The 24,776-nt window shown below is 35.5% G+C and overlaps 1 protein-coding gene across 11 annotated transcripts in view; it reads left to right on the top strand.

The window, feature by feature from the left end:
* SLC8A1 (solute carrier family 8 member A1) overlaps positions 1-24,776 on the top strand; it is a 428,962-nt gene that overhangs the window by 384,710 nt on the left and 19,476 nt on the right. For all 11 annotated transcript variants that reach the window (XM_031950394.1, XM_031950395.1, XM_031950399.1 and 8 more), the window contains one exon: positions 20,022-20,297. In XM_031950394.1, the coding sequence (XP_031806254.1) occupies positions 20,022-20,297 (276 nt within the window). The remainder of the gene's footprint in view (positions 1-20,021; positions 20,298-24,776) is intronic.

The following is a 24,776-nucleotide window of genomic DNA, read 5'->3' as shown; positions in this document are numbered from 1 at the left end:
GGCTTGCTTTCTCTTAAAATATTAAAGAGTGGCTATGGTTTTTCATTTTCAATTTCTGGCAGTTTAGTAGCTTAGGCAGAGCTCAGAATATAGCTCTCCCCAGGAAATATTAAACAATAATAATAGATGTACTTGGGAGCAAATATTATGAAAGGAAGACTCCATTGGGCTCTAGATGACCTGTATTCTATTCCTGATTCTGACATTTTCTGGCTTTCTGGTCTCAACTGTGAAATAAAGGTGATATAGTCATTAAATGCACCAAAGCCCTTTTTCTTCCTAATATTCTGTGATCCTTTGGCTTTCATGATTTATTTCTACCTATTACATTTACTATGATTTCATTGTAATAATATATTTACAAAGTCCTTTACCCTGTGAGGACAAAAATAACAAATATTATTATCCTCATTGTGCAGATGAGCAAAGAAAGACTTAAATAACATTAATAGTTATATTTCTATAACCTTAATAGGGTTTTAAAAAGAACTTTTTATACATCAGCTTATTTGATCCTCCTGACAGACCTGTGAAATTTGTAACATAAATGCCATTTTCACCAGGAAGGATACAGGAGAGTTGTATTTGTTCATACAGAGCAATCAACCTGTCAATAAAACACTTAGTTCACCTGCCATAATTACCACTCAACATCAAAAGCAGCTGTGGGGAACTCTAATTGTCAGAAAGCTTGCTGCCTTTCTTTTCTACTCCTCCTTGAGTGGAAATGTTTCTTTCCTATTGGTCTAGGGATTAATAGGTATTACTTAATCAAATTATTACTTCAAGATGCATCTTACTAGGAAAATAATGTTTCCTAATTCATTTACTTCTTGTTCAAGAACACATTGTGATAAACCTTTGATGCCAAGGTTCTTAATCATTTTGTGTCAGTTTATTTTGGCAGTCTGGTAAAGCCTAGAGATTCCTTATTCAGAATCATTTTTTAAATGCATTAAACAAAGTACATAGAATTATAAGGGAAATCAATTATTTCAGAATTCAGTTATCAAAATACTTTGAAAATAAAGTCATGGACCCAAGGTTAAGGACTATTACTTAATTGAATTAAATATAAGTGAATAAAAGCAAAAGCATTTGTTTATATGTAACAGACATAGAAATGTATTATAGCATTTTGGTTAGAGAGTTGGATCATAATCAAGAAGATTTAGTTTCAAGTCTTGCTTTTGACAGATTGGTCATGTGATGCTGGGCTTGTCACTAAAGTTCTCCTAGACAACTCTCTTAAGACTTTAAATTGGAGAGCTGGTTCCAATCTACATTGAGAAAGAGGGTTTCCTCCTTGAAAGTTTTTATACCAATGAAATCATAATCCAAATATAAACATGTGTTGGATATTCCATTTTATCCCTGACCCAGTTGAGGCTAATGGCTAAAATCCTGGCAGGACTGAAATTCATCATTTTCTTATTTTAAATCCCAGTTGGCTACAACCTACTCTCACCATTCATGCAGGATCAGAAATTGTGTACTTAACTTCACTCTGTCCCCACAAGCCCTCAGATGTAGAGCTGTGCCCAGATGGCAGTAGCCCGACATTCTGAAATCAACAGCCTACTGTGGTCAGGCACATCATTATATCCCTTCTGTCTTTCAAGCTCTTCATCATTTCTAGTGATGGCATGACTCCAAGTCCTTAGCCCTTCTCATCCCGCCCTCCACATCCCCTATCCCTTTCTCCTCTGTCAGTGGCAAACCCTAGTTATGGCCACTCCTATTGTGGTAACAGTATCACAAACCCTTTTTTACAAAGGAGGAAACTAAGTCTTACAGATTATTCAATATCTTACATATATTATAACAGAGTAAATTAAGTTATAGAAATTGTAACTTCCTTTTAGAGACACTTTCTAGTGGGTTTTAACTTTGTTGCTGCTTTGAGTTTAAGAGTAAAGCATTCCTTTATTATTTACCTACTTTTCCCATATTTCATAGCATATTTGGTGGGGGATGCTCCCAGGACCTTATGGTAACATTGCTTTATGTCAGATTATTATACTTCAATATATAGAGTTAAGGGAATTATTTGACCCTAAAGAATAGTAGAATGGAGGGAATAAAACAGGGATTCAACCACATTCAACCCCAGTGGTTCTTCTTTTATGTCACAGTATTAGTACCAAGAGGAGTAGGATCCATCAGTTAAGCAAAAACCTTGCTGGCAAATTTATTCCCGAGTGCTTTGAAAATGTATCAGAAAGTCCAAATGAGAATGACATTTATTATCAATCTGTTTTGAGTTTCTCTCCTTTCCCAACTACTCCCAAATATCCGTGATGTCAAGAAGAAAGAAGAAATTCAGGAGAAATTACATGCAGGAAAGGGCCTTCCCAATTTTAAAATTCTATAACTCTGAAAGTATAAAATAAGAAAGAACCAGGCTGCCAAGGAATATTATGGAATTTGGGGACAAACTAGTGGTTTTTTTAAAGCTTGTATTACCTAATTTCAGTTTATTTAAATTATATGCATCCATCAAAAAATCTGAAAATACGAAATTGATCTTTTTATTCTTAGCATGACTATTTTTTTCCTCATGACCTCCAATGTTTTTATAAAACCATGCTGAAGACAAAAATAAATGTGGAATGCTGGTAAAAAGCTAGGCTGAAAGAGAATCTTGTTTTCTCCCACTGAAATGACTCTATTTGAAGTTAAAGCTCAGATAGGTAACAACTCAGGATGACAACAGCACCAGGTACTCTTGTTTAGCCCCTTGGGATGTCTTTCAATTAGCACAAAGTACACAGGATGCTTTTCTGGCCTGCTTAGATATAGAACGGGGCATCATTACCTCTAAAAAATGAGGCTAAAAGTTGCAATGTGTGTCAGACTTGAATCTTGTAGATTTTTCCATATTCTGAGAGAGTCAGTACCTGCAAATTCATTCAGAAATTAAAGAGGGGGGTAAAAGCAAGAGGGAATCTCTGCATGCATTTGATCCAATCCCATCATTTTATAGAAATGAAATGACTTGGTAAAGTCAAATAGGGAATAACTGAAATATGTTTTATTTTTCATGTTTTATGTTTTATAACGATGGTTTCAGTCTACTTTATATTTGATAGACATATCTATTTCAGTTTTAAATTCATGAGGAAAAAAAATGATAAATCTCTAGTGACTCTAGATTTCCCCTTAGAATCCTATAGTCAGTTTTGAGAATATGAAAGTAAGAGGTTTGTTCTTGTTCTGTCATTTTTCAATATGTTTGGCTCTTTCTGATCCCATTTGCAATTTTCCCTGAAAAGATACTAGGACAGGTTGCCATTTCCTTCTCCAAATCATTTTATACACAAGGAATCTGAAGCAAACTGGGTTAATGACTTGCCTAGGGTCACTCAGCTAATAAGTATCTATCTGAGGCTGGATTGAACTAGGGCCTTCCTTTCTTCAGATGTCCATTGAGCCACTTAGCTGCCCTAGTATTAGAGGAACTGATTTCAAGTCCCACTTCTAATGCTTATTACATGTCTCATTTGGGGTAAATCACTTAATCTCTATGGACCTCAATTTCCTCATTTATAAGTAAAGGGTTTGAACTTTAAAGCTCCCAGCTCTAGAATGCTTTGTACCAGATTATAGAGCTATACCCATATCAAAATCATTGCTTAAGAAATAATCTTAAAAACATTATTCTTCCTCAACACAATTTCACTGGTAAGGAAAACAAACCTGAGTGAGATAATTAACACGTGATAGCCTGTCATATGATTCCATATCTAATGTTCTCTTCATTATTTCAATAGTCTAGACATGACGTAAGAAGGGCCCACATCAGAATGGCAGCAGGGTCAAAAGAGAGAAGGGAGTGAATATGAGGCATGTTTAAAGCTAGAGCTGGTAAGTGATTAGACATGGGAGAAAAAGAATGGTCTTCTCATCTATATTCATCATCACTTCCTTTCTGGTTTCACTTAGTTCTCTTGGATTAGACTTCCCAGCCCCAAACTTCTCCATCAGCCATAGCATGATGGGAAAGGGGAAAGAGAGAATAAGATTGACCAGGATCACCTTATATCCTGCAATGCCCATTTGAAATTCATTTTTGCTTTGGATATTGCTGACTCACTAACTCTTGTAAAGTGAATCACTAGAACATAAAAACCCTCACCACACTTTTATATATTGTTAAAGACAGACTGATGATATTCAGACAGCTTGAACTTCTCAAAGCAAGGCTCTCATTTTTCTTCTGTTTCTATGCCACAATAGGCTCCCTTTACAGTCTTCTCTTTCATTAGCTTCATTTTTCCTCCCTATTCAAGGACAGAGAAAAATCAAATGACTTGAGAAGAATCACAGCATGTTAGAATACAAGTGGGACAAGCCCTCTTTCCACCTTTTTTTCCCCTGAATAAAGTCATTTAGTAGCTCATTGACTGAATTAAAAGTGGCAAGATTTTGTTCTCTTTTTCTCAACTACATGTCTCCAGTGATAGTGGATTATTAATAGCTCATTTAGGGAGTGGACAAGGAAATTTTCTGGTGTCACATGCTGTCGATCAGGAAGTCCTTTGTTATATACATGCCATCATCATCCTTTAAACTTGTGGGATTCATCCTTTCTCCTGTTTTGGAACTTTTCTTGAATGAATCAATGCTTGGGAAATCTGTCAGGCTGACAGCATCTTCAAATGAAATAATGTTCAGGATCATCATCAATTTGATTCGCCCTTCATTCAAAATGGATTGCTTCTAGCAATGAAGTACCTTTCAAAGAAATCTTACCTGGCAGGTTTTATCAAGTCACAGTAGTTTGACCACCATCTATTTTGGTGGGATAAAGGAGTTTGAACAGAACTTTCTTTAATTTTACTAGGTGCTGAAAGATGGCTGAAATGCAAAGGAAATCTCTTTTGTTTATTGAAAACAGTTTCTCTGATCAGATGAAATGTCCTTCACCATTGAAAAGCAGAGGACCATTGCTATTGGCCCTACTGTTCTGTCTTTTGAATATGGGCAGAAAAGAATTACTTTTCCATAGGAAAAGGACCAAAAGGAAAGGAGGCGAAAAATAGTAAGGAAAAGAATAAGACCAAAATAAAAAATAAAAAAAAAAGAAATTTAACTAGAATGTTTGAGAGGATGATATAGAAATGTAGGAACATGGAAGCCAGAGTGTTGAATCCAATCTATTAGAAGCCAATAAGCAATTAAATGCTATTGTGTACAAGGGGACAAGGGCCATGACCATCTGGCTTTGGAAAAAGTCAAACCTAAATCTTTCCTGCTAAATTTTTCAGCATCACCAGCAATTCACTGTCACTCGTAGTTCTCTATCAGTTACTACATTGATGGAGGGAGTTTCTGCACCAGCAGACTCCTTTCTCAAAAAATCAAAACCAAAAATTGCTCCGGCCTTCAATAAATTTACATTCTCTAATAAGGAACAATCATAGGAGCAGGAGGACCATTGAGTGAGTCATTACTTTATCCTTCACATTAGGAAAGCAATGGGGTGGAGGAGACAAGAGGATGGGGAGGAAATTCTCCTTTGACTCCTGGTTATGCTTTAGGTTTTTTCTTTTTTGTTTATTTTTAAAGAATATTATGTTTGCATGTTTCTCTTTCCAACTGCCTATTACAAAAGCTTGGGGAAAACACTGTATTGTAGGTCTCAAGCATGATTCAGCTCTCTTATTGGAAGAAGCTCCTAGTCACGTCTCTAATGCTGCAATTGTCTGAATTGGCAGAAGTTCAGCCTGGCAAACAATCTGACTTAACTGGATCCCAGTCTCTCTTTTGTTGGCTTAGCCTTCTGCTATTTGAATGCAGAGTTGGTGCTTACCAATCAATATCTGCAGCAAGAGGCCTTTTCATCTGTCTGCAGGAGACTGTGCATTTTGTTGTTGTTGGGGAAATGTTTTTGCATTCTCTAAAGAGATCAAAAGACTGGGTGTAACCCCCAAAACATAAATGCATTTGTGTATGTATACACACACACACACACACACACACACACACACACACACAACCACCTCCATTGCTACAAAGGCAGGAAGCTATTGAAAACAATTAACTCTTCTTACTGTTCACAGCCTGCCCTACTAATTAAGAGCTTGGCATTCAAGTCTAGCAATCAAAATTGACCAGAGAGGCTTTTACAAGCCCCAATGGGTCTCTCCCAATATTGTCTTTTCTTGGCCATGCCTATTGGGTTAGAGCCTCTGATGCCCAAGGAAAACATTCTCTCATCATATAGTCTCATCATATGACTTTGGCATTCGAACAACTGAAATATTTGCCATATGGGCATTTTACTGCCCCAACCTACTTTCTGATTAGCTTAAGAACCTTTATCTTTGAAGTATTGTATTTTAGGGGCTAGAGGATTATCTGAGAAGAGATGTAGTACCCTCTCCCCAATAATGTCATCATAATGATAACTATCCTTAACTGACTGTCAAAGGAGAAAGTTTCCTGATGTTTTTCTCTTTATCTCCCCAAGCTCTGGGTGAAACCATCTGCTATCTATAGGTTTGAGATCCGAAGTACCTTGCCAGGCTCCTTTTCCTCTTCTATACATTCAACCAAAGCATAGAGAGATTAAGGAATTGCTGGATGACCTGCATTCTTAGTCTATCCTAACTACCTAAGAGGCTCTGGGCATGTCATTTTATCATTTTAGCCCTCATCTCACCTATTCAATTAAGAAATAGTAAAGAATTTTTAACAGACTTCCCAAATCCATGCCCAACACTCTGGTTCACTCAGTTGCCTATAGTATAAACATAAATTCAAATATGACAAATAAGTAGTCTACCAGATCAGAAAGAGAATACAAAGTTAAAATCTAAATACTACAAATCTACTTTTAAATAAAAAAGATTTGATTTCCATATGTGCCTCTAACATATATTAACTGTGTAACTATAGTTACCATTTCTTTGATCCTCACTTTGTTCATCTATAAAAAGGAGGTAATAGCATAGTAAAAACAGTAGTAAAATATTAATCCTGAAATAACCAGTTATAGTAGATAAAGAACCAGACTCAGAGTCTGGGATAACCAGATTCAAGATCTGCCTGCATTAGGTCTTAGCTGTGTGATCCTGGAAAAGTCACTGATGTCTATAACAAGCAAGATTTGAAATTAGAATCATTTGTTTATGTGCTTTGGGTATATGGCCAATTATCTTTTCTGAGCCTCAGTTTCTTATATATCTAATATCTGTAGTATCTACTTCACAGAGAGGATCAGCCAAGATAATAAATGCAGAATGCTTTGTCTGAAATGATAATGCAATCAATAGAATATAAACTCCCTGAGAATAGACACTGCAATATTTTTTTTTTATTTCCAGAGCCTACACACACACACACACACACACACACACACACACACACACACGACTCTTCTAAAAAGTAGTAATACATTTTCATTATCTACTTTACAAGGAAGTAGGAAGGCTACCGCTTTATAAGTACATTTTAGAACATTATATGCAAGGGAGCAATTCCTTGAAATTCCAAAATCAAATGAAAATTTGAGTTAATAACCTCAGTAATGTCAAAATCAAGGTAGCTATGTTCAAACAAGGACTATGTGCCCACATATGTAACCTAGATATTTATCTTGTTTTTTCCTTTTCTATTTGAGAATTTGAGATAGATTAAGACAATAAATGTTAGTCTGGACACCAATTCCCATCTGTATTCTCACAAATATAATCTTTCTTAATTCTATCTAAGGCAGCCACAGTTATGTGAAACCTGTAGAGAAAGGAAGGCTACTATATAGTACAATGTACAGAGTTCTGAATTTGTAATCAAAACCTTTAGGTTCAATTGCTGGCTTTTCCACTTTAATTGTGTGAACTTAGATACCACCATAAGCCTACATCCTCATCGATAAAATGAGAGAGTCAAACTTGGTTGTTGTTCAATCATATCCAATTGTCCATGGCCACATTAGGGTCATGACAAAGAAACTAGAGTAGCTTGTCATTTTCTTCTTTAGTTCATTTTATAGTTGAAATTTTTAAGTGACTTGTCTAGGGTCATATACCTAAGAATTATCTAAGGCCAGGTTTGAATTCAGGTCTTCCTGCCACCTGGCTGCCTTTATTTGTCTGTAGGGAAAATAAGACTTGTAATATCAGCTTCACTGGATTGTTGTGAAGATCAGGCAAAACAATGAATGCAAAGTGCTTTCTTTTGAAAGGATAATATAAATATGGAGTAGTGTCATATCAGTGGAATGTAAGCTCCTTGAGAGTTATGACTGTGTTTGCTCTTGTAGGCCCATTGCAATGCTTAACAAATGTTTCTTCAATAGAATTGAAGTTGTAATAGAAAGGTAAAACCTTTAATTTGGGAATTGGGAAGAAGTGATAGGGAAATTGGGCCACAAAGAGGTAAAATATTATGCCATTGAATAGTAGTAGAGTCCCTTTTGCCTACCCTGTATGAAAAGAGTTAAAACTAAAAGCAGACATCATAAAAAATAGGAAAATAAATGTAGGATAGCTAAAATGTTAATGATCATTTTGTGCTCTGCCTGTGATAGATTAATTAGATTCTCAGATACTGAAAGCTAGACTGACACTTTGCTTGTAAAATCAGCTTTCAGGCATATTAATTCCAGAAAGGGCTTTGAGAGTGATGTTGAGATTAGGTAAACAATTGGAGAGACTGGGCTGGGGTTGGAGAGGCTGTCTCTTGTTCAGATCAACTCATTTCTTAATTGGAAACTCTAGTAGAAATGACTATCAATCCAAATAGAACTGCACTTTGGAGGAGGGGACAGAGAATAGAGTAGACAGGGAGGGGAACTTCTATAACATGTGTGCAACTAAGGAATAACAACTAAAACAAAAACAGTTTCACAAATGAAATTTCTTGGATGATGAAGCAAAGTGCGATGTTTGTTCTCTGAATAAGGACCTGACTTCACATTGCTGTTAAATCCAACACCTTCATTTTCCAGGGGAGGAAACTGAGGACCAGAAAAATGAAATGTTTTATCACGACCATCAATCTTATCATCATCAAAAATAAAACCAAGTTATAGATGTATTTTGTTTTAGGGTTCACATAGTATTTTCCTCTAATTACTATGCTGGGTAGTAAGTAATGTAAATATCATTAAACCCATTTTATAGATTGGGAAACATGCTCAGAAATGAAATGACTTGGTCATAGTCACAAAGATGGTAAATGGCACAGCTGAGAACTCAAATACAATTCTTCTGTCTGCAAATAGAATACTCCTTCCACTATTCTATGCCCCATAATTACTAAAGATTTTATGTTCATCTTCAATACATATTGTCATTGTTATCAGGACATTGTATAACTGATGAGGTACAAATGATGAGGCTAGTGGTAGTGAAGAAGTGTAAGAATTAGGGTGGGGAATCCCCTCTAGTTGCTGCAGGTCCAGTGTGAAAGAATTCACAAAAAAGTGGCAAGAAAAGGGAATTTTATTGTTCACTAAGAAGGAAGCTTTCATAGCGGGCAAAACTCCTGATTAGGAATTTGGCACTAAGAAGTCAGCTTTGTTAGGAAGACAGACTTCTTAGTGGCAAGGTCCTGTTAAGGTTAACACTGAGAAGAAAATATCTTCACAGTGGGCAAAAGTCCTGGCAGGCAGCTTTGCCAAGAAGAGAGCTTCCTTAACGAGCATAATCCTATTTTGGACTTCTGCAAAGATTTGGGGTTCAGAGCTGTCTTTTATTAACAGTTTGTGAGGCAGGGGCTTCAATTCAAATTGAATGATATTCCTTCAATGTTGTCAATGCCTCAAGCCTAGATTTCTAGTTGAAAGAAGATTATGTACCTTGGATTTTTGAGCCACTCAATAGGACTATGAGGCCTAGATCTCCAACTGAATGAAACCACTTAACTGGGGAGGAGAGTGTTGTCTCGGAAAGGTATGCTTTTCCCAGGGTCTGCAAACTCCTCAGAAGGGGATCTGGGACCCCCAAAAAATCTGTTTATTCCATAACTATTTTTCATATTTCTTAGAAATGAAATAAGATATAAATGAGCATAAATTGAGCAGATTATGCAACCCCTGTGAATCTTGATTTCCATTCATCTATTAAAAGAAGAACTTAAACTAAATTGCCTCAAAGCCCTCTCTTGTTCCCTGCTCATCCTGTCTCCAATAGTTTAGATCCAAGCCTCACAAGTATCAAGGTGGAGGGGTAGATACATGGGATTAGATGAGACTTCAGAAAAAGATTTAAGAATTTTAATGGACTGCACTGGAAGGAGGTTGAAAATTCATTTAGGTTCAAATGAACAAACCCTAATGAACCATGTACCACCAGAGAGCACAAATACAAATAAGAAAGAATTTTTCCATCCAAAAGGCGACAAAATCTAAAAGGGAATGAGTATTCAAATTGTGTCTTTGACGTGTATTATTTAGGTGACTGAGGATGTAGCAAATACTAGACTTTGGATTCAAGAAGACCTGGATTTGAATCCTATCTCTAACATTAACTGTATGGCTCTCATCAAGTCATTGAAAGAACCTCTGCTTCATTTTTTCTTACCCATAAAGTGGTGATAATAACACCTAACAGGACTGTTAGAATCAAATGAATGAAAGTGCTACATATGTGTAAATTATTATTATTAACTTCACTGAGCTTCAGTTTTCTCATCTGTTAAACGAGCATGATAATAATAGCTAACAAAAGTTGTTAGAAAAATGATCATGGATGCCAAGTATTTTGTAAATAAGTGCTATGTAAATGAGAGGTATTACTATTAATATTATCTTCTCAATCTCAATCTTCTAATTCATTAAATGGGGATAATTACATTATGTATTCAAAGGATTATGGAGTTTCAAAGCACTTTATAAATTTGAAATCATTCTATAAATGCACATTAGTATTATTAGCTAAAAATCACTATTAAATTAGTTTGAGAGGGGCTTCATTTCTGGAAAATTTCAAAACAAATTTAGGAGATCTCTTCAAAGGTGATTTTTTTAAAGAAGGAAGATTGTACAAGTATAAAAATACACCAAAAAGACTAAATATACAGTATATGTATTGTGTGTTTGTGTATAAATGTGTATGTGTTTGTGTACATATATGTGTGTGTATAATATGTATAGACATGCATAAATGTGTGTGTACGTATAAATGAAAAGGCCATAAGAAGGAGATTTTTTTTTTTCTGACTGGAGGGATCAAGGAAGATTTCATTGGAGGAGATGGTACTTGACTTGGGGTTTGTAGACTGGAAAAATTCCAGGAGGGAAAGCTCTTCCAGGGATAGAAAAGAACATGAAGGAAAGCACAGAGCTGGGGAAAGGTGAGACAAATTTGGAGAAGACTATATAACTCAATTTGGCTAGAAAAGAGGATTTGTGAAAGACTTAAGCATGAAATAAATTATAAGTTGGAGGTAGATGACAAAAGGCCTTGATTGCCCATTTATGGAGCTTGGACTTCTTTCAGTAGGCAATAGAGAACCATTGTCACCTCTTGAGCAAAAAGAGTAACATGATCCAAGTTATTCATTAGAAAGATTAAGCCAAAGGAAAAAAAGAAAATGAAGATTAAGCCAATTTGGATGGATTGAAGTGAGAAGAAACAGGACTCCTCTCTGGAGGGAGGTCAGTTACAAAGTCATCGGGAGCTTATTGAAAAAGAAATGAGGAATTATAACTAAGATGGTGGCCATCAGAGAGAAAAGAGATATGTTTATTTTATAATTAATAAAAGATGTTAAAGGAATTCTGAAATAGGAGATTCTAGTTCTGCCCATTGTGTTTATTAAGTATGAGACTCCAAGTAAGTCACTTAACATCCCCAACCAACTCTTTAAGACTGTACAACAGAAAAAATCATTTCAACTGTATCAGTAGACAGATAAAATTATAGGTTTGGACAAACAAAAACAAAACAATAAGGAAAGGTTATTATTAGGTGAAAGACCTGGAATATCTAATCTTTCCACTGGACAGAGTCCTTGAAATTTTTCAGGAGGAAAGTCCACACACTTAATTATGTCAGTCAACAACATTTGGGAGTCTTCAAATCACTGAGTGCTTCATTTAAAATCTCAACACAAGGAACAGACCGATTCATTGTCAGTCTTAAACAGGTTCATTTGGGTAATGACAAAATCTCATATGGCTAGAAGTCTTTCTCAGATTTGTTCATTATCTTGGCATCTGCTGCCTATGGAAAATAGCAATTCTGTCACATTAACTATTTCTTGTGGTGAAATCAACATTCTAGGCCACAGTGGTCTGAGCTGATGAGCATTTCCTTTTTGGTGGAGAGCTTTACCCTGGAATTTCTTTGTCCTAGAGATTAAGTGAGAGTTATTCATGCATGAAATGCTGTTTTATCTGCTTCATCTCATGGTCACAGATGCTTGTTCTGGAGTATAATGCCCAAGTCATGCCCCTTGGAACTGCCAAATTGATCTTAAGAAGAATAAACATAACATCTTCATAAAAAAATAATAATAACTTAAGGGGGTGATGAGTAATTAGCAGGGCCTGAGGACAGAGGAGTAGCAATTTCTGTTTAAGATAGCTAAATGTACACATTTCATTTATTCATTCAGCAAGCATTTATTAAATGCCTTTTGCATGTCAAGCACTGTACTAGGCACTGGAAATACAAAGAAAATGAAACTTTAAGGAGTTTTTATTCTATTAGGAGACAGTGAATAAAAAAAAGTAAATAAAGTGAATAAAAATTTACAAATTTCTAGAAGATGAGCAACTGACATTATTAATAGGATAAGTTTCTTATAGGATGTCCTACTTATGCTGAACTTTGATAGAAGGAACTTGATTGTTGATCCTATGTGCCAGACATTGAGGATACGGAGCATTTACTGATCTGGAAGCTAGCAGAGCAGAGTAGACAAAGAGGAAAAAAAGAAAAGAGAGAATAGAGCAAGAGAAGGGAAGAGAGATCTACCAAGAAGAAAATTTACTTGGTGAAATGAAAAAATCATTTGTTCCCCAATCCTGGAATGTTGGGAACTGTGTAACAGGAGAACCCAGTTACATTTTTCACTTGCAATCCAGATGCAGTCCTTTTACTGGGCTTTTTTTTTTTTTTAATGACCCTTCCATTTGAAATCCATATATTAAGTGTTTAAGGTAAGATATACTCTTAAAAACATATGAAAATGCCAAATATCATCGTATACATTATATATACACGTGTCCATAGAAATCTCAATAGTCAAGGCTTAGGGAAATGCTTATTACAGTACTCAGAAAACCATGACCAGAAGAAATGTTCTATTAGGTTGAGTCTCTGAAGAACTGATCCAATGGCCCATTGAAACTGTCACTTATGAAAGGTAAAAAGAAAATTGATCATGAAAACTGTAAATATGTATTTAAAAGTTGTTGTGGGGGGTTTTTGTTTTGTTTTGTTTTTTTAAGACAAAAACAAAACTATCTCTTGATTTAGTGCAAAATGTCAGAAAACCCGAATCATATACTTGACAATTTATTACTGTAAAGGGAAAGTAGAATAGAATGCGAAGATATGACCACTTCCTGGTCCTTGATTTCCTCTTCTCTACAGTGAGGAGGCTACAACAAATTTAAGGCCCGTTTCCGATTCTTCTGTTTCAGTGATTTCTGTCAGTGAAAAAGGATGGGATCTTGGCTTTTTATACTTGCATGTGTGAACTGTCAAGAAATGTCATAAATGAAAAGACAAATTTGCCATGATGTCCCAAGTATATTTGTACTTAGCGTAGCAAATCATGTTGTTCAGAAAACAGATACTTAAAATGAGCCATTCTTGAATTAAAAAGAAAAGAAATACAGTAATCATTCAATCTAGAATATGCAACAGAAAAAAAAAATTGATTGGGCCTCAAGCTTTACAATCATGTGATCCATATAGCATTTGAAGCAGGTAAAAATCTATTCAGTGTAATGGGATATAGATTGATTCAGGATTTCTTTGTTAGTTGCCCAAAATGATAAAAGAGACAAAGGTGCTTCATGGCAAAACTTGGTTACACTGAACTAGAGTATTCAACCCATCCTATACTTTTACAAACCTCCTTCCCTTTTTTCTGCTTTTTTAGTCCTTATTTCCTAAGGGCAAATATCCTGATCCCTGTAATTTATGGACATATTTCATTCTTGGAGATGAGTTGCCTTGTCAAATATATGTAAGGCTCAGTGGGCTGAGCCAAATTCTCGCCTGCCATCCACAATGCTCTAACTGACAGAAAATCATAGTACATTCAAGACTACAGCTTAGAATCCTATTGCATTTCTTCATCATGTTTCTAGGGATCCTGATCTGTTTTAAAAAGAACTTATATTATTCATGTCTGTATGTTTTAATAACTTTAATATCCATATGCTTTTTTTTTTACTTAGAGGACCACTTCACAGTTCAAGTCTTCACATACTTCTAGCCTAAACTACTAAATTATCCTCTTAGTGGTCTCCCTAGCTCAAGTCTCTCCTCTCTTCAATCCATCTTACAGTCACCAAAGTCTAACCATGTCACGATTCTACTCAATAAATTCCAATAGTTCCATATTGCCTCTAGGATCAAATTTAAGCTCCACTCTTAAAATTTTTTAAATCATTTATAAGCTGGTTCCTATTTAGATTTCCAAGCTTATTTACACTTTGCATTAATCTATCCAGATGATTTGGTATTCTTGCTATTCTTCACACAAGCCCTCTACCTCATTTTTCTCTTTTTTTATACAGGCTATCAATCATGTTTTGAATGCATTCCCACTTCACTTCTACCTTTTTAAGAATCCTTTGTTTTAAAACTCTGCTTAGATGGTACCTTTTATTTGAGTCTTCCTGATCTCCCCCTCAATTTGTTAATGTTATTCAGTAGTTTTCAGTCATGTCCAATTCTTTGTGACCTATTTTGGGGATTTTCCTTGGCCAAGATATGGAAATGGTTTTTCATTTCCTTTTCTAACTCAAAGTATAGATTAGGAAAACAAGGTTAAGTGACTTGCCCAGGGGGATACATCTAGTAAGTGTCTGAGGACAGATATGAACTCGGGAAGATGATTCTTCTAGATTCTATGTTCAATGCTCTATCCACTATACCACCTAATTGCCCATTTGCTAATGATTTGCTAATTTTTATTCTATTTTATATAAATTTTCAATGTATGTACATGTCTCCCCCCAAAAGTGTAGGGTTTTTTGAAGCCTGGGATAATTTTTTTTTTAAATCTCCAATACAATGAGCACTTCTAAGTCTTGAATCAAAACTCGTGACTATAATTTATAAAGATTGTAAAAGGAGATGAAAATAAGAGGAAATTTTGATTCAATTCAACAAGTATTTCTTTAATATCTACTCCATATACACAGGCCCTGGGCAAGTTTCTATTGATATAAACAAAAATAAAATAATTCCTGCCCTCAAAGAGCCTACTTTCTACTGGGAGAACACAATGAAAGTAAACCTACTGATGGCAAAATACCCTGCATAACTCAAAAGCTGTAAAAGACTGTAGAAAAAGAATCATCAGGGAGTCATTAGAACTAGGTTGGCACAAACTATTATTTTAGTCTTTATATTCAAAAGCATTTTTGGTTGATTTTTTCAAAATCTCACTGATTTGCTTAAGGAAGACCTCAAAGTATCACTATCTAAAGTAGAAATAGTTCACATTTCATAGTACTTTGTGGCTTTTCTCAAAGCCATCCTTGAAAGGAGGTAGGCAATGCAAATTTTCTTCCCAGTATATTAACTAAGTGGCTCAGTGAATAGAGCATCAGGCCTGGAGTCAGGAAGAATAATCTTCCTGAATTCAAATCTGGTCTCAAACATGTAGTAGCTGTATGACTCTTGGCAAGTCACTTAACCCTGTTTGTCTCAGTCTCCTCATCTATAAAATGAGCTGGAGAAGATTAGTTTCTTTGTCAAGAAATTCCCAATATGGGATCACAGAGCTGAACCTGATTGAATAACAATAACAGCAAAGTACCTCTCATAGACAAATGTGCCCTGGATGATATATCCCTAAGAGCAGGAGATTGTAAATAGTGCATGAGTATGTGATTTTAGGTAGCTAGATGGTACAGTGGTTAGAGTGCTGGACCCGGGATCAGGAAGACCTGAATTCAAATACTGATTCAAACATTCACTAGCTAAGTGACCCTGGGCAAGTAATTTAATTTTTGTCACCATCACTATCTTCTGTAAAAGTATAATAATAGCTTACTCTGTGTCAGGCATTGTGCTAAGTGTTAAGAAAAACAAACAAACAAAAAAAAAACAAAAAACAAAAAAAGGATGTCAAGGAGGTCATTGTCCAGTGAGGGAGATGACATGCAAACAACTATATAGAAACTATATACAAGATATATTGGAAATAGCCAACAGAAGCAAGACAATAAAATTTAGGGAGAGGGGTCAGAAAAAGCTTGCCAGAAAAGGTGGCATTTTAGCTGAAACTACCTTCAATTAGTCATGGCATGAACTTGATGCTTTTCACTATCCTGTTATCCTTCTGTTTATCATTATTCTTCCTAAAATGTGGTGCCTAGAACTTCATATAATACTCCAAATGAGTTCTAACCAAGGCCTTAAAAAATGGGACTTTCACTTATATACAATAGGATTAGACAAACTCCAAAATTCTTTTATTCTATAGTAGAGTTCAATTCTGATAAAAGAACCCCTTCCATTCTTGCTGGAGATCTTGTTGAAGGCAAGGATCTTTGCAAAGAGTAAGGTGAAATTTTGGTTCCTATATTGGTTCACATGACTGCAAAACAATGAAGTAATGATGAAATTGAAAAGAGAATATATCCAGAAAATGTAAAATAATAAAAGCAGTAACCAAAATAATAATTAATTCCATAATTTTTCATTTTGTAGAAACTACCTAATTATACCCCACCACATTTCTCATGGAAAGATATTATTTAGATCTTTTTTACATATATAGTTCCTACTTGTGAGGCAATGAAATTATTTGATTTCTTCCTGTTATTGTTTTTACAATATATTTGTGCATCTTCAAAATACAAAATTCAAGTAAAAAAAGTGTTCTTAGAATACATATAACATCATCTAATGCATTGAGGCTAGAGAGAGAAATATAAAAGAGAGAGACCCACAGAATTTAAATTTAATATTAATAGGAAAGACTATGCTGCTGCTAGAGACATGTGGTAAAAAATAAACCAGTACCTATTCCTAAGTGCCTTATAGTTTTAAATGGGAGGATAAGATATGGAGAAATCAATGTAGTGTCCAGAAGAATGATTACAATGGCATAGGAAATCAAATGGGAAATTTCGGAGTGCTGTGGGGTGATCCAGAAGAATGATTCCTGAGTTGGCCCTTAAAGAAAAGGTTTCAATAGACAAAGATTAGGAGAGGGGTAGCATTAGCCAAGTATGGCTATGGAAGGAAATTGTCTCAAAAACGGAGGATAGACAGTAATCCAGTTTGTTTGGAATGTAGAATACATGGACAGATGAAATTGAGGTGAGACTGAACAAGAAGAATCATGACAAACTTTGGAGGACCAAAATGCCAGGGTTCAAAGTTTAAACTTTGTTCAGTGACAATAGGAGTGGGAAGGTGTTAGTATCATCCTACATTGTACAAAGAAGGAAACTGAGGCACAAGATTAAGTGACTTTACCAGGCTCACAGAGCTGGTAAAATGTTGGCAACTAGATTTGAGAATGGACCTTCTTGACTCCAAATCTCAGTCTGCATTCTGTATCTGTGTCACTGCTCACTATTGCCACTGGAGATAATCAACATGTGATTCTTCAAAGACACTGTGATTGTGATGTTTCGGGACTCAAAACTCCATGCCATGAATAGAGAACATTTCCTGCTAAAATGATGAATGTGCCAGGGAATACATTTAAAATATTACATGACATACTAAATACTATCCATCCTACTCTCTTCCTCCCGTTCAGTTCTAGGTTGAAGTCATGCCATGCCATCTTAATTTTTAAAAATAGTATTCCATTCCAAGTGGAACTCAGCTCTGAACCTGTTCACAGGACATTTTCTCTCTAGGGATCTGTCCATTATTTAATCAACCAAAATTATATTGTTTAATGTAACAAAAAGGGAACTGATCTCTGAATCAAAAGACCTGGGTTCAAATATAACTCTTAATGGCTGAATGATCAAATTGTTATTTCACCTCTTCAAGCCTGTTTTTTTTTTTTCAAATGTAGAATGGAAATAAAAATACTTGCAGGATTTTTAGAGAGTACTTGTAAACCTTAAAAACCCCTTACCATAAGCTAACTCTTCATCAAATATGGTCCTTATTTCCCTTTAATTCCTTGGCAAATGAAGCTTACATTGTCCACTTGATTAGCCCACATATATGAAGAGCATATTTTCTTGGTGAAAGAGGCACCAATTATCAGAAGTACTTCTGTTTTAAAGCACTTCTGCCTATAATGTGATCAGTCTCCAAAGAATCCACACAGGATTTTCTTTTACAAAGGAGTTTAATTTGCTCCTTACTGAGAATCCCAGTTAATGTCAGTGAGAATGTGTGGAAATGGAAGACTACTGAGGTGTAACGTATAGCTGGAGGTGAATGGCCATTCCAACTTTTCTGGGGCATCTGTGGATAGTGTTAGAAAAGAGCTAACTATTGTAAGCCAAAAACCAGGACTTCATTGAGCAATTCCTCTCTGAAATTCAAATGAAAAAAAGCAAAAACATTCAGATGAGGTCTGCTAGTAGAAAATCCAAATTATAATTACTAAATTAGGGAATGACTGTTCACATAATGAGCAGAAGATGGCACAGTGGATAGAATGCCCACCCTGGAGTCAGGAAGTCTCATCTTACTAGCTATGTGACCCTGAGCAAACCATTTAATCCTGTTTGCCTCAGTTTACTCATTTATAAAATGAGTTGGAGAAAAAAGTGACCAACCATTCCAGTATCTTTGCCAAGAAAATCCCAAATAGGGTCATGACTAGTTGGACATGATTGAAATGACTGAACAATATTCACATTACAAACATTCACATTATAAACACTGACATTCTTTGCTTTACAAAGGAAAACCTCCATAGAAAGTTAATATAATGTATTCAACTCCACTAACAAAATAGGATTCATTTTATAAACATTTGAATCAACCCACTGCTTAAAATTGTTTTCTAGGCCTTCAAAAGAATCCCTCCTGTCCTCTGCTTCTTTAGAATCCACCAAGAGCCACATTCTACATCTAATCCTTCCTGAACTTCCCAGCTACTGGTGCCCTCCCCAAATTACTTTGTTTATTCTTTTCATATTTTGTGCATATTATCACTGTATAAAACAATGTCAGTTGCTTGAGGAGAGTGTATTTTGCTTTTGTCTTTGTGTTGCTAGCACTTAATACAATTTCTGTTACATAGGTGCTTAGTAAAAGTTTTTTGTTTGATTAATAATAACTAATACTTAATTCTATGAGGCTTGTGATGAATTTTCTATGTTATCTCATTTGATATCACTACACCCCGTGAGATAGGGACTGTTATTATTTCCAATTTATAGAAGAGGAAATTGATTAAGGAATAATTAATGAAAGAAAAGTTCAAGTAAAAGAAATAGTACCACATGTATATTTCTTCAATAACTCTCAAAAGCCTACAGAACACGTTCCCTAAGCAATTGCTCTCTTTCTAGACCTCATCCAAAAATCCTGAACCTTTTTCAGAAGATGGATGTTTCAAGGATCAAAATTGAAACTCAGTTAATGCAGTATGAAGGAAATTGTTCACAATGCCCTGCCATGTGTTAAGGATAGAGGTGGTGTAGACTCAGCACAGCCCTGAGACAACATTCTTCCCATGGAAATGCCTCTGAGAATTAGAAAGGGTCATATTTATTTCTGTCTGCCTAAAATGGACTTGGTCAACCCTAAAAATAAACTGAGTTTACTTCCATAAATTTCAATCAATTTGAGGAGGCTGGGTATAACTTGTGAGAGTATAGAGGGGGAAGGGGCATGCCAGTGTTCATAACTGTGCAATTCCAAGTCTGTGTTTTTATTTTTCCCCAGGGGAAGATGATGATGATGATGAATGTGGAGAAGAGAAGCTGCCCTCTTGCTTTGATTACGTGATGCACTTCCTCACTGTTTTCTGGAAGGTTCTCTTTGCCTTTGTCCCACCCACAGAGTACTGGAATGGTTGGGCATGTTTTATTGTGTCCATCCTCATGATCGGCCTTCTGACAGCTTTCATTGGTGACCTGGCATCTCACTTTGGTTGTACCATTGGCCTGAAGGATTCAGTGACAGCAGTGGTGTTTGTTGCCTTAGGAACTTCAGTGCCAGGTAAGGAATAAGCTCCCTTTCTTGGTTTTTAATTTTTATTATTATTAATAACTAACATTCATATACCACTTATTGTGCTATACTAAATGTTTTACAATTTTTAGTCTATATATCCTCAAGGAATGGGATATAAAGTCAGACCTATAAGGTTTGGAGGCTCAGAGATGGGCATTATTTGCATTTACTTTCCCAAAGTTAAACTCAAATAGCCAGAAATGATGTTTTCCAAGGCTTCCTGTCAAAGTGAGCCAAGCTGTTTGTGGTCTACCTTAAATCAGGGGAAAATAAATTAGATAGGCAAGTAAATTGATTACCCTTTCATGAAAATAAGCAGTTGTTGAAATAATTAAATAATAATTTAAAAAAACACTAAGCATTCATAATGCAAGAAGATACTATATGACAAGTTCTTGGGAAAGAGTGTAGATATTGACACAAATATTGTTCGTGGGGAACTAACATTCTACTCAGAGAGCAGAGACTTGTAGAGATAATTTAAAGAGCATTGAGATAAAGTGAAGGGAAAGAGGGAACAAAACCATGAGAAATTTTCACATGAGTTGAGAGGGATGGGGGTTGAAAAGTCTTTTACAAAAGACTTCACAGAGGTGGTGACACTTTAAGAAAAGTTTCTAGATAGGTAAGAGATTTCAGTAAAGTAGAGGCAGTAAATTTCATTCTAGACACTAATTATAATAAATGCAAAGCACCAGACAAGATATAAACAGGGAAATAGAGAAAAGTATTGTTTACTAATAATGTTGAATGTATGAATTCCCAAGTTAATTAGATAACTGGCACGTATGTTGGTTGCAGATTGTTAAGGAACTTGAATGCCAGGTTCAAGACTGCAGACATTTTGTGAGTAATGATGATCCTTTTATGTCAAGGAAGGACTAAAAATGTGAAGAATGTAAAGAACCACTTCAAAATTTCTACTGCATCTTTCATTTTCTTTTAGTTGATTTTGTGGGAATCTGGGTCATTTCTGAGGGGGATTCTAACCCGATTGGTTAGAATTGCTCTTGGAATTGGCTCTTGGAACATAATTAATTTAGTAATGTGGAAAATAAGTAGGAAGAAATGGGAGCTGTCTAATTTGGGAAGGGAGGGTAGAAGAATAGCACTGATGTTGATCAGTTGTCCAGAAGTGGTTTCATCATTATAGAATCAGGGAATCACAGAACTTCAGAATGAAAAGGGACCTCTATGACACTCAGTTCAACTCATACGTAAGCCAGAGTTGCCTCTCACAAAATGTCCAAAAGGTGGTCATCCATAATTTGTTGGAAGGTCTCCAATGAAGAGTAACTCCCCTCCCCCACCTCACCACTACCCATTGAGACAGTCCATTTCACTTTGGGAAAAGTCTAATCATTATGTAGTTTATTGGCGTTTTTTCCTTTAACATTGAGCTTAAATTTTGTCTCTGCATCCCCACTCATTACTTTCCCCTAGTGTTATTGTGATGACTGTCAAATTCATTATTATAGTCAAGAAACATTTTAAAAGCATCTATTTCATGTCAGACACTGTGTCAAGCACTGGAAATAAACAAAAACAAAAAAAAAGAAAAGAAAAGAAAAGAAAAAATGACATTCCCTGCCTTCAAGGAGCTTACAATCTAATGGGATCAAGCTGAAGAACTGAAGTCCCTCTTCTTCATTAATATTCCTTCAGATACTTGCTTCTCCCTTTAATTCTTCTTCAGGATAAACATTTCTTTCACCTAATCTTAATATATCATGAAATTGAAGTCTTACACATTTCTGCTTGCCCTCCTTTTAATATTTCTGGCTTATCTATGAATTGAAATTATTTAGACTGAATTTTTTTTAAATAAAGCAGTCCTCTATACTGTGGCTCACTATTTGTTAATAGATTTGATTTTATAGCATAGGTAAAATCTCCATTCTGATTATAATAGATAATAGCTTGATAATAATAAAATACTGGATTTTACTCCAAACCCCAGCACCAAGTAGATATAACTATTACTGTGATATGTCTATAACCTGAGTTTTAACTAGGTTAAACTTTCACGAGAATAGCTCACATTTGTAGTAATCTTTTGGGTCCAGGCCTATCATTTTATTGATTTATAGAATGCCAGAGGAAGAAGGACCCTTATGTCAATGTATCTGCAAATTACAATCTTAGAGAATTGCCTGTGAGGTAAAGGAATTTGCCCATGGTCACAAGGTTCTTCCTGAATTTGAGACGGGATATCTTCTTCCATCCACTGTCTCTCATATCTCTTGTTAACTATAAAAAAAATATGTTACAAAATGTTTTTCCTCACCACAGTTCTGTGAGGTAGAAAATTCAAGATGAGTAAACTGAATTTGAGGAGATTAAGTGACTTTCCCATAGTCACTCTATTAGTAAGTGTCTAAAGAAGTACTTGAGTCCAGATATTTGGGCTCCATACCAGGGCTCTTCCCATTACCTCAGACTTCTTCATGGCAGTGAATACTCCCAAACATGCTGACTAGAAAACCAAGTTTTTATGAGGTGTGAAGGTAGAGAAAACTGACGATAACTACAGTCTGGTGACATTGAAAGTGACATCATTGATGTTGTCATGTTTTGTCCATATTCATAGAGTGGGTGGAAGGAGAAACAGAGACACAAATACAGAGAGTGAGAGAGACACAGAGACAGACATCTAGACAGAGTCAGGGAAACAAACAAATACAGAGACTGAGACAAAAATATGGAGAGATAGACAGTGAAATAGAAAGAAGACAGAAATATACTAACAAATAGACATAGACAGGAAGAAAGGGGGTGAAAAATAGACACAGAAAGAGAGAGAGAATGTGTGATATATATATATAGTAGTACCTATCACAGGAGAAACATAAGCCAAGGGACATGGATTTTGCTATGGTTTTCCAGAATGTGCTTGCCTTCTCTGTTTTCCAGCATTCTGTTGAAAAATAAACACAGATTAAACCATACTGCATCACAGGAGTCCAGGAGCTGATCCTTTTGTTTCATAGACATGTCTGGGTTGGTATCTATGGAACAGCTTGGGTTATCACCAAGTGCCCATTTAGGATGTGGCGTCTGCTGAGATGGCAGGAAAGCTGAAGCATTTTGAAAGGGAAGCAAAAACAGAGAGGTCAGCAGGTCTTCTCAAAGCCATCTGAGTGACTCTTAGTGCATTGAGTAGCTCAAAACAGCAGGCACCCTATTTAGATTTCTAAATGGATGCCTTAGCTGTACTTTGCACTTTCTGTCTTGGATTTTTCCCAAGGTTAACAGAAAGAAGTCTTTGTGTTTTAGGGGAAACATGAAAAATATCCACAGTCTGAGTTGCTTTCACCTCATGATTTTGTATCCCATCACACAGCTTAATCAGTGTGACTCCACATTACTACTCTCAGAGCTTGGCAAAGGAAAAATGGTTCTGGAGTCTCCTTTCCCTATTCATGGTACTGAATGGTACTAAGCATTTGGATTTTATAAGATTTTTGAGCTGTCTCTTAATCTACTACAGTAGCCAGCATGAAAGTCAACAAGTATGGTACCAACATTAACCCTCCTAAAGTTAAAGTCAATATTTCTGCCAAAAAGCATGAAATCTTTTGGGGGAGGAGCAGGAAGGATATAAGAATCATCAATCTAACTGCTTGTACAAGTCTTGACACAAACTTTCTACTCCCAGTTTCCAGTGGGAAGAAGATTTTCTTAACCCATATTTCCATTATAAAATCCTTATGCCATGTCATGGACATTTATTTTGCACTATGTTTCCAAAGAATTCATTTACCAGGTAACTTAAATCATCACATCTTGGACAGGCTTTCGCTGAGAGAGAAAGTCATCAGAAATTGAACAATACTGTGACTGGGCATAACATTTCTGACTTACTTATGTAGCCTTGTTGACAAATGGTTGGTAAGTAGCAAAAATGTCAAGTAGCAAAAATTTTGTAGCCCTGCCACTTCAAATATTTATATCTATCTTCTCAGGCTACAGCAAAAAAAAATAATAATTAAGCTAATATTTACTACCAGTTTGTTATATATTGGACCTTGGACCTATGATTTTTTTTTCTTTAAAAATACTTCGATTGACAGGTAGATAAATAGCAATATTTTCAACATATATATATATAAATATATACTCATATATATAAATATATACTCATATATATTGTATAATATATGGTATAACCTCATTAAATAATATATATAAATATAGATATATATCAGATATACTCTCACATATACATACATACATATATATTTTTTTTCTCTATCAAAAAAGTAGTTTTATATCCTATTCTTTAAATGTCCCTGGAAAACCTCCTGTGGTAATTTATTATAGGTTTTTCATATCTAGCCTACATTGAATGTAAATAGATGTATGCAAGCTGTTTCTCCAATTAGTCTATAAGCTCTTTGAGAGCAGGAAGTATCTTTTACCTTTTTTGTAGCCCTGGTACTTTGCACAGTGTATGGCACATAG

The sequence above is a fragment of the Sarcophilus harrisii genome, chromosome 2 (genome assembly GCF_902635505.1).
Source record: "Sarcophilus harrisii chromosome 2, mSarHar1.11, whole genome shotgun sequence".
NCBI classification, from domain to species: Eukaryota; Metazoa; Chordata; class Mammalia; order Dasyuromorphia; family Dasyuridae; genus Sarcophilus; species Sarcophilus harrisii.
The sequence above is the reverse complement of the archived record's forward strand: the minus strand, read 5'-3'. Positions and strand labels throughout refer to the sequence as shown.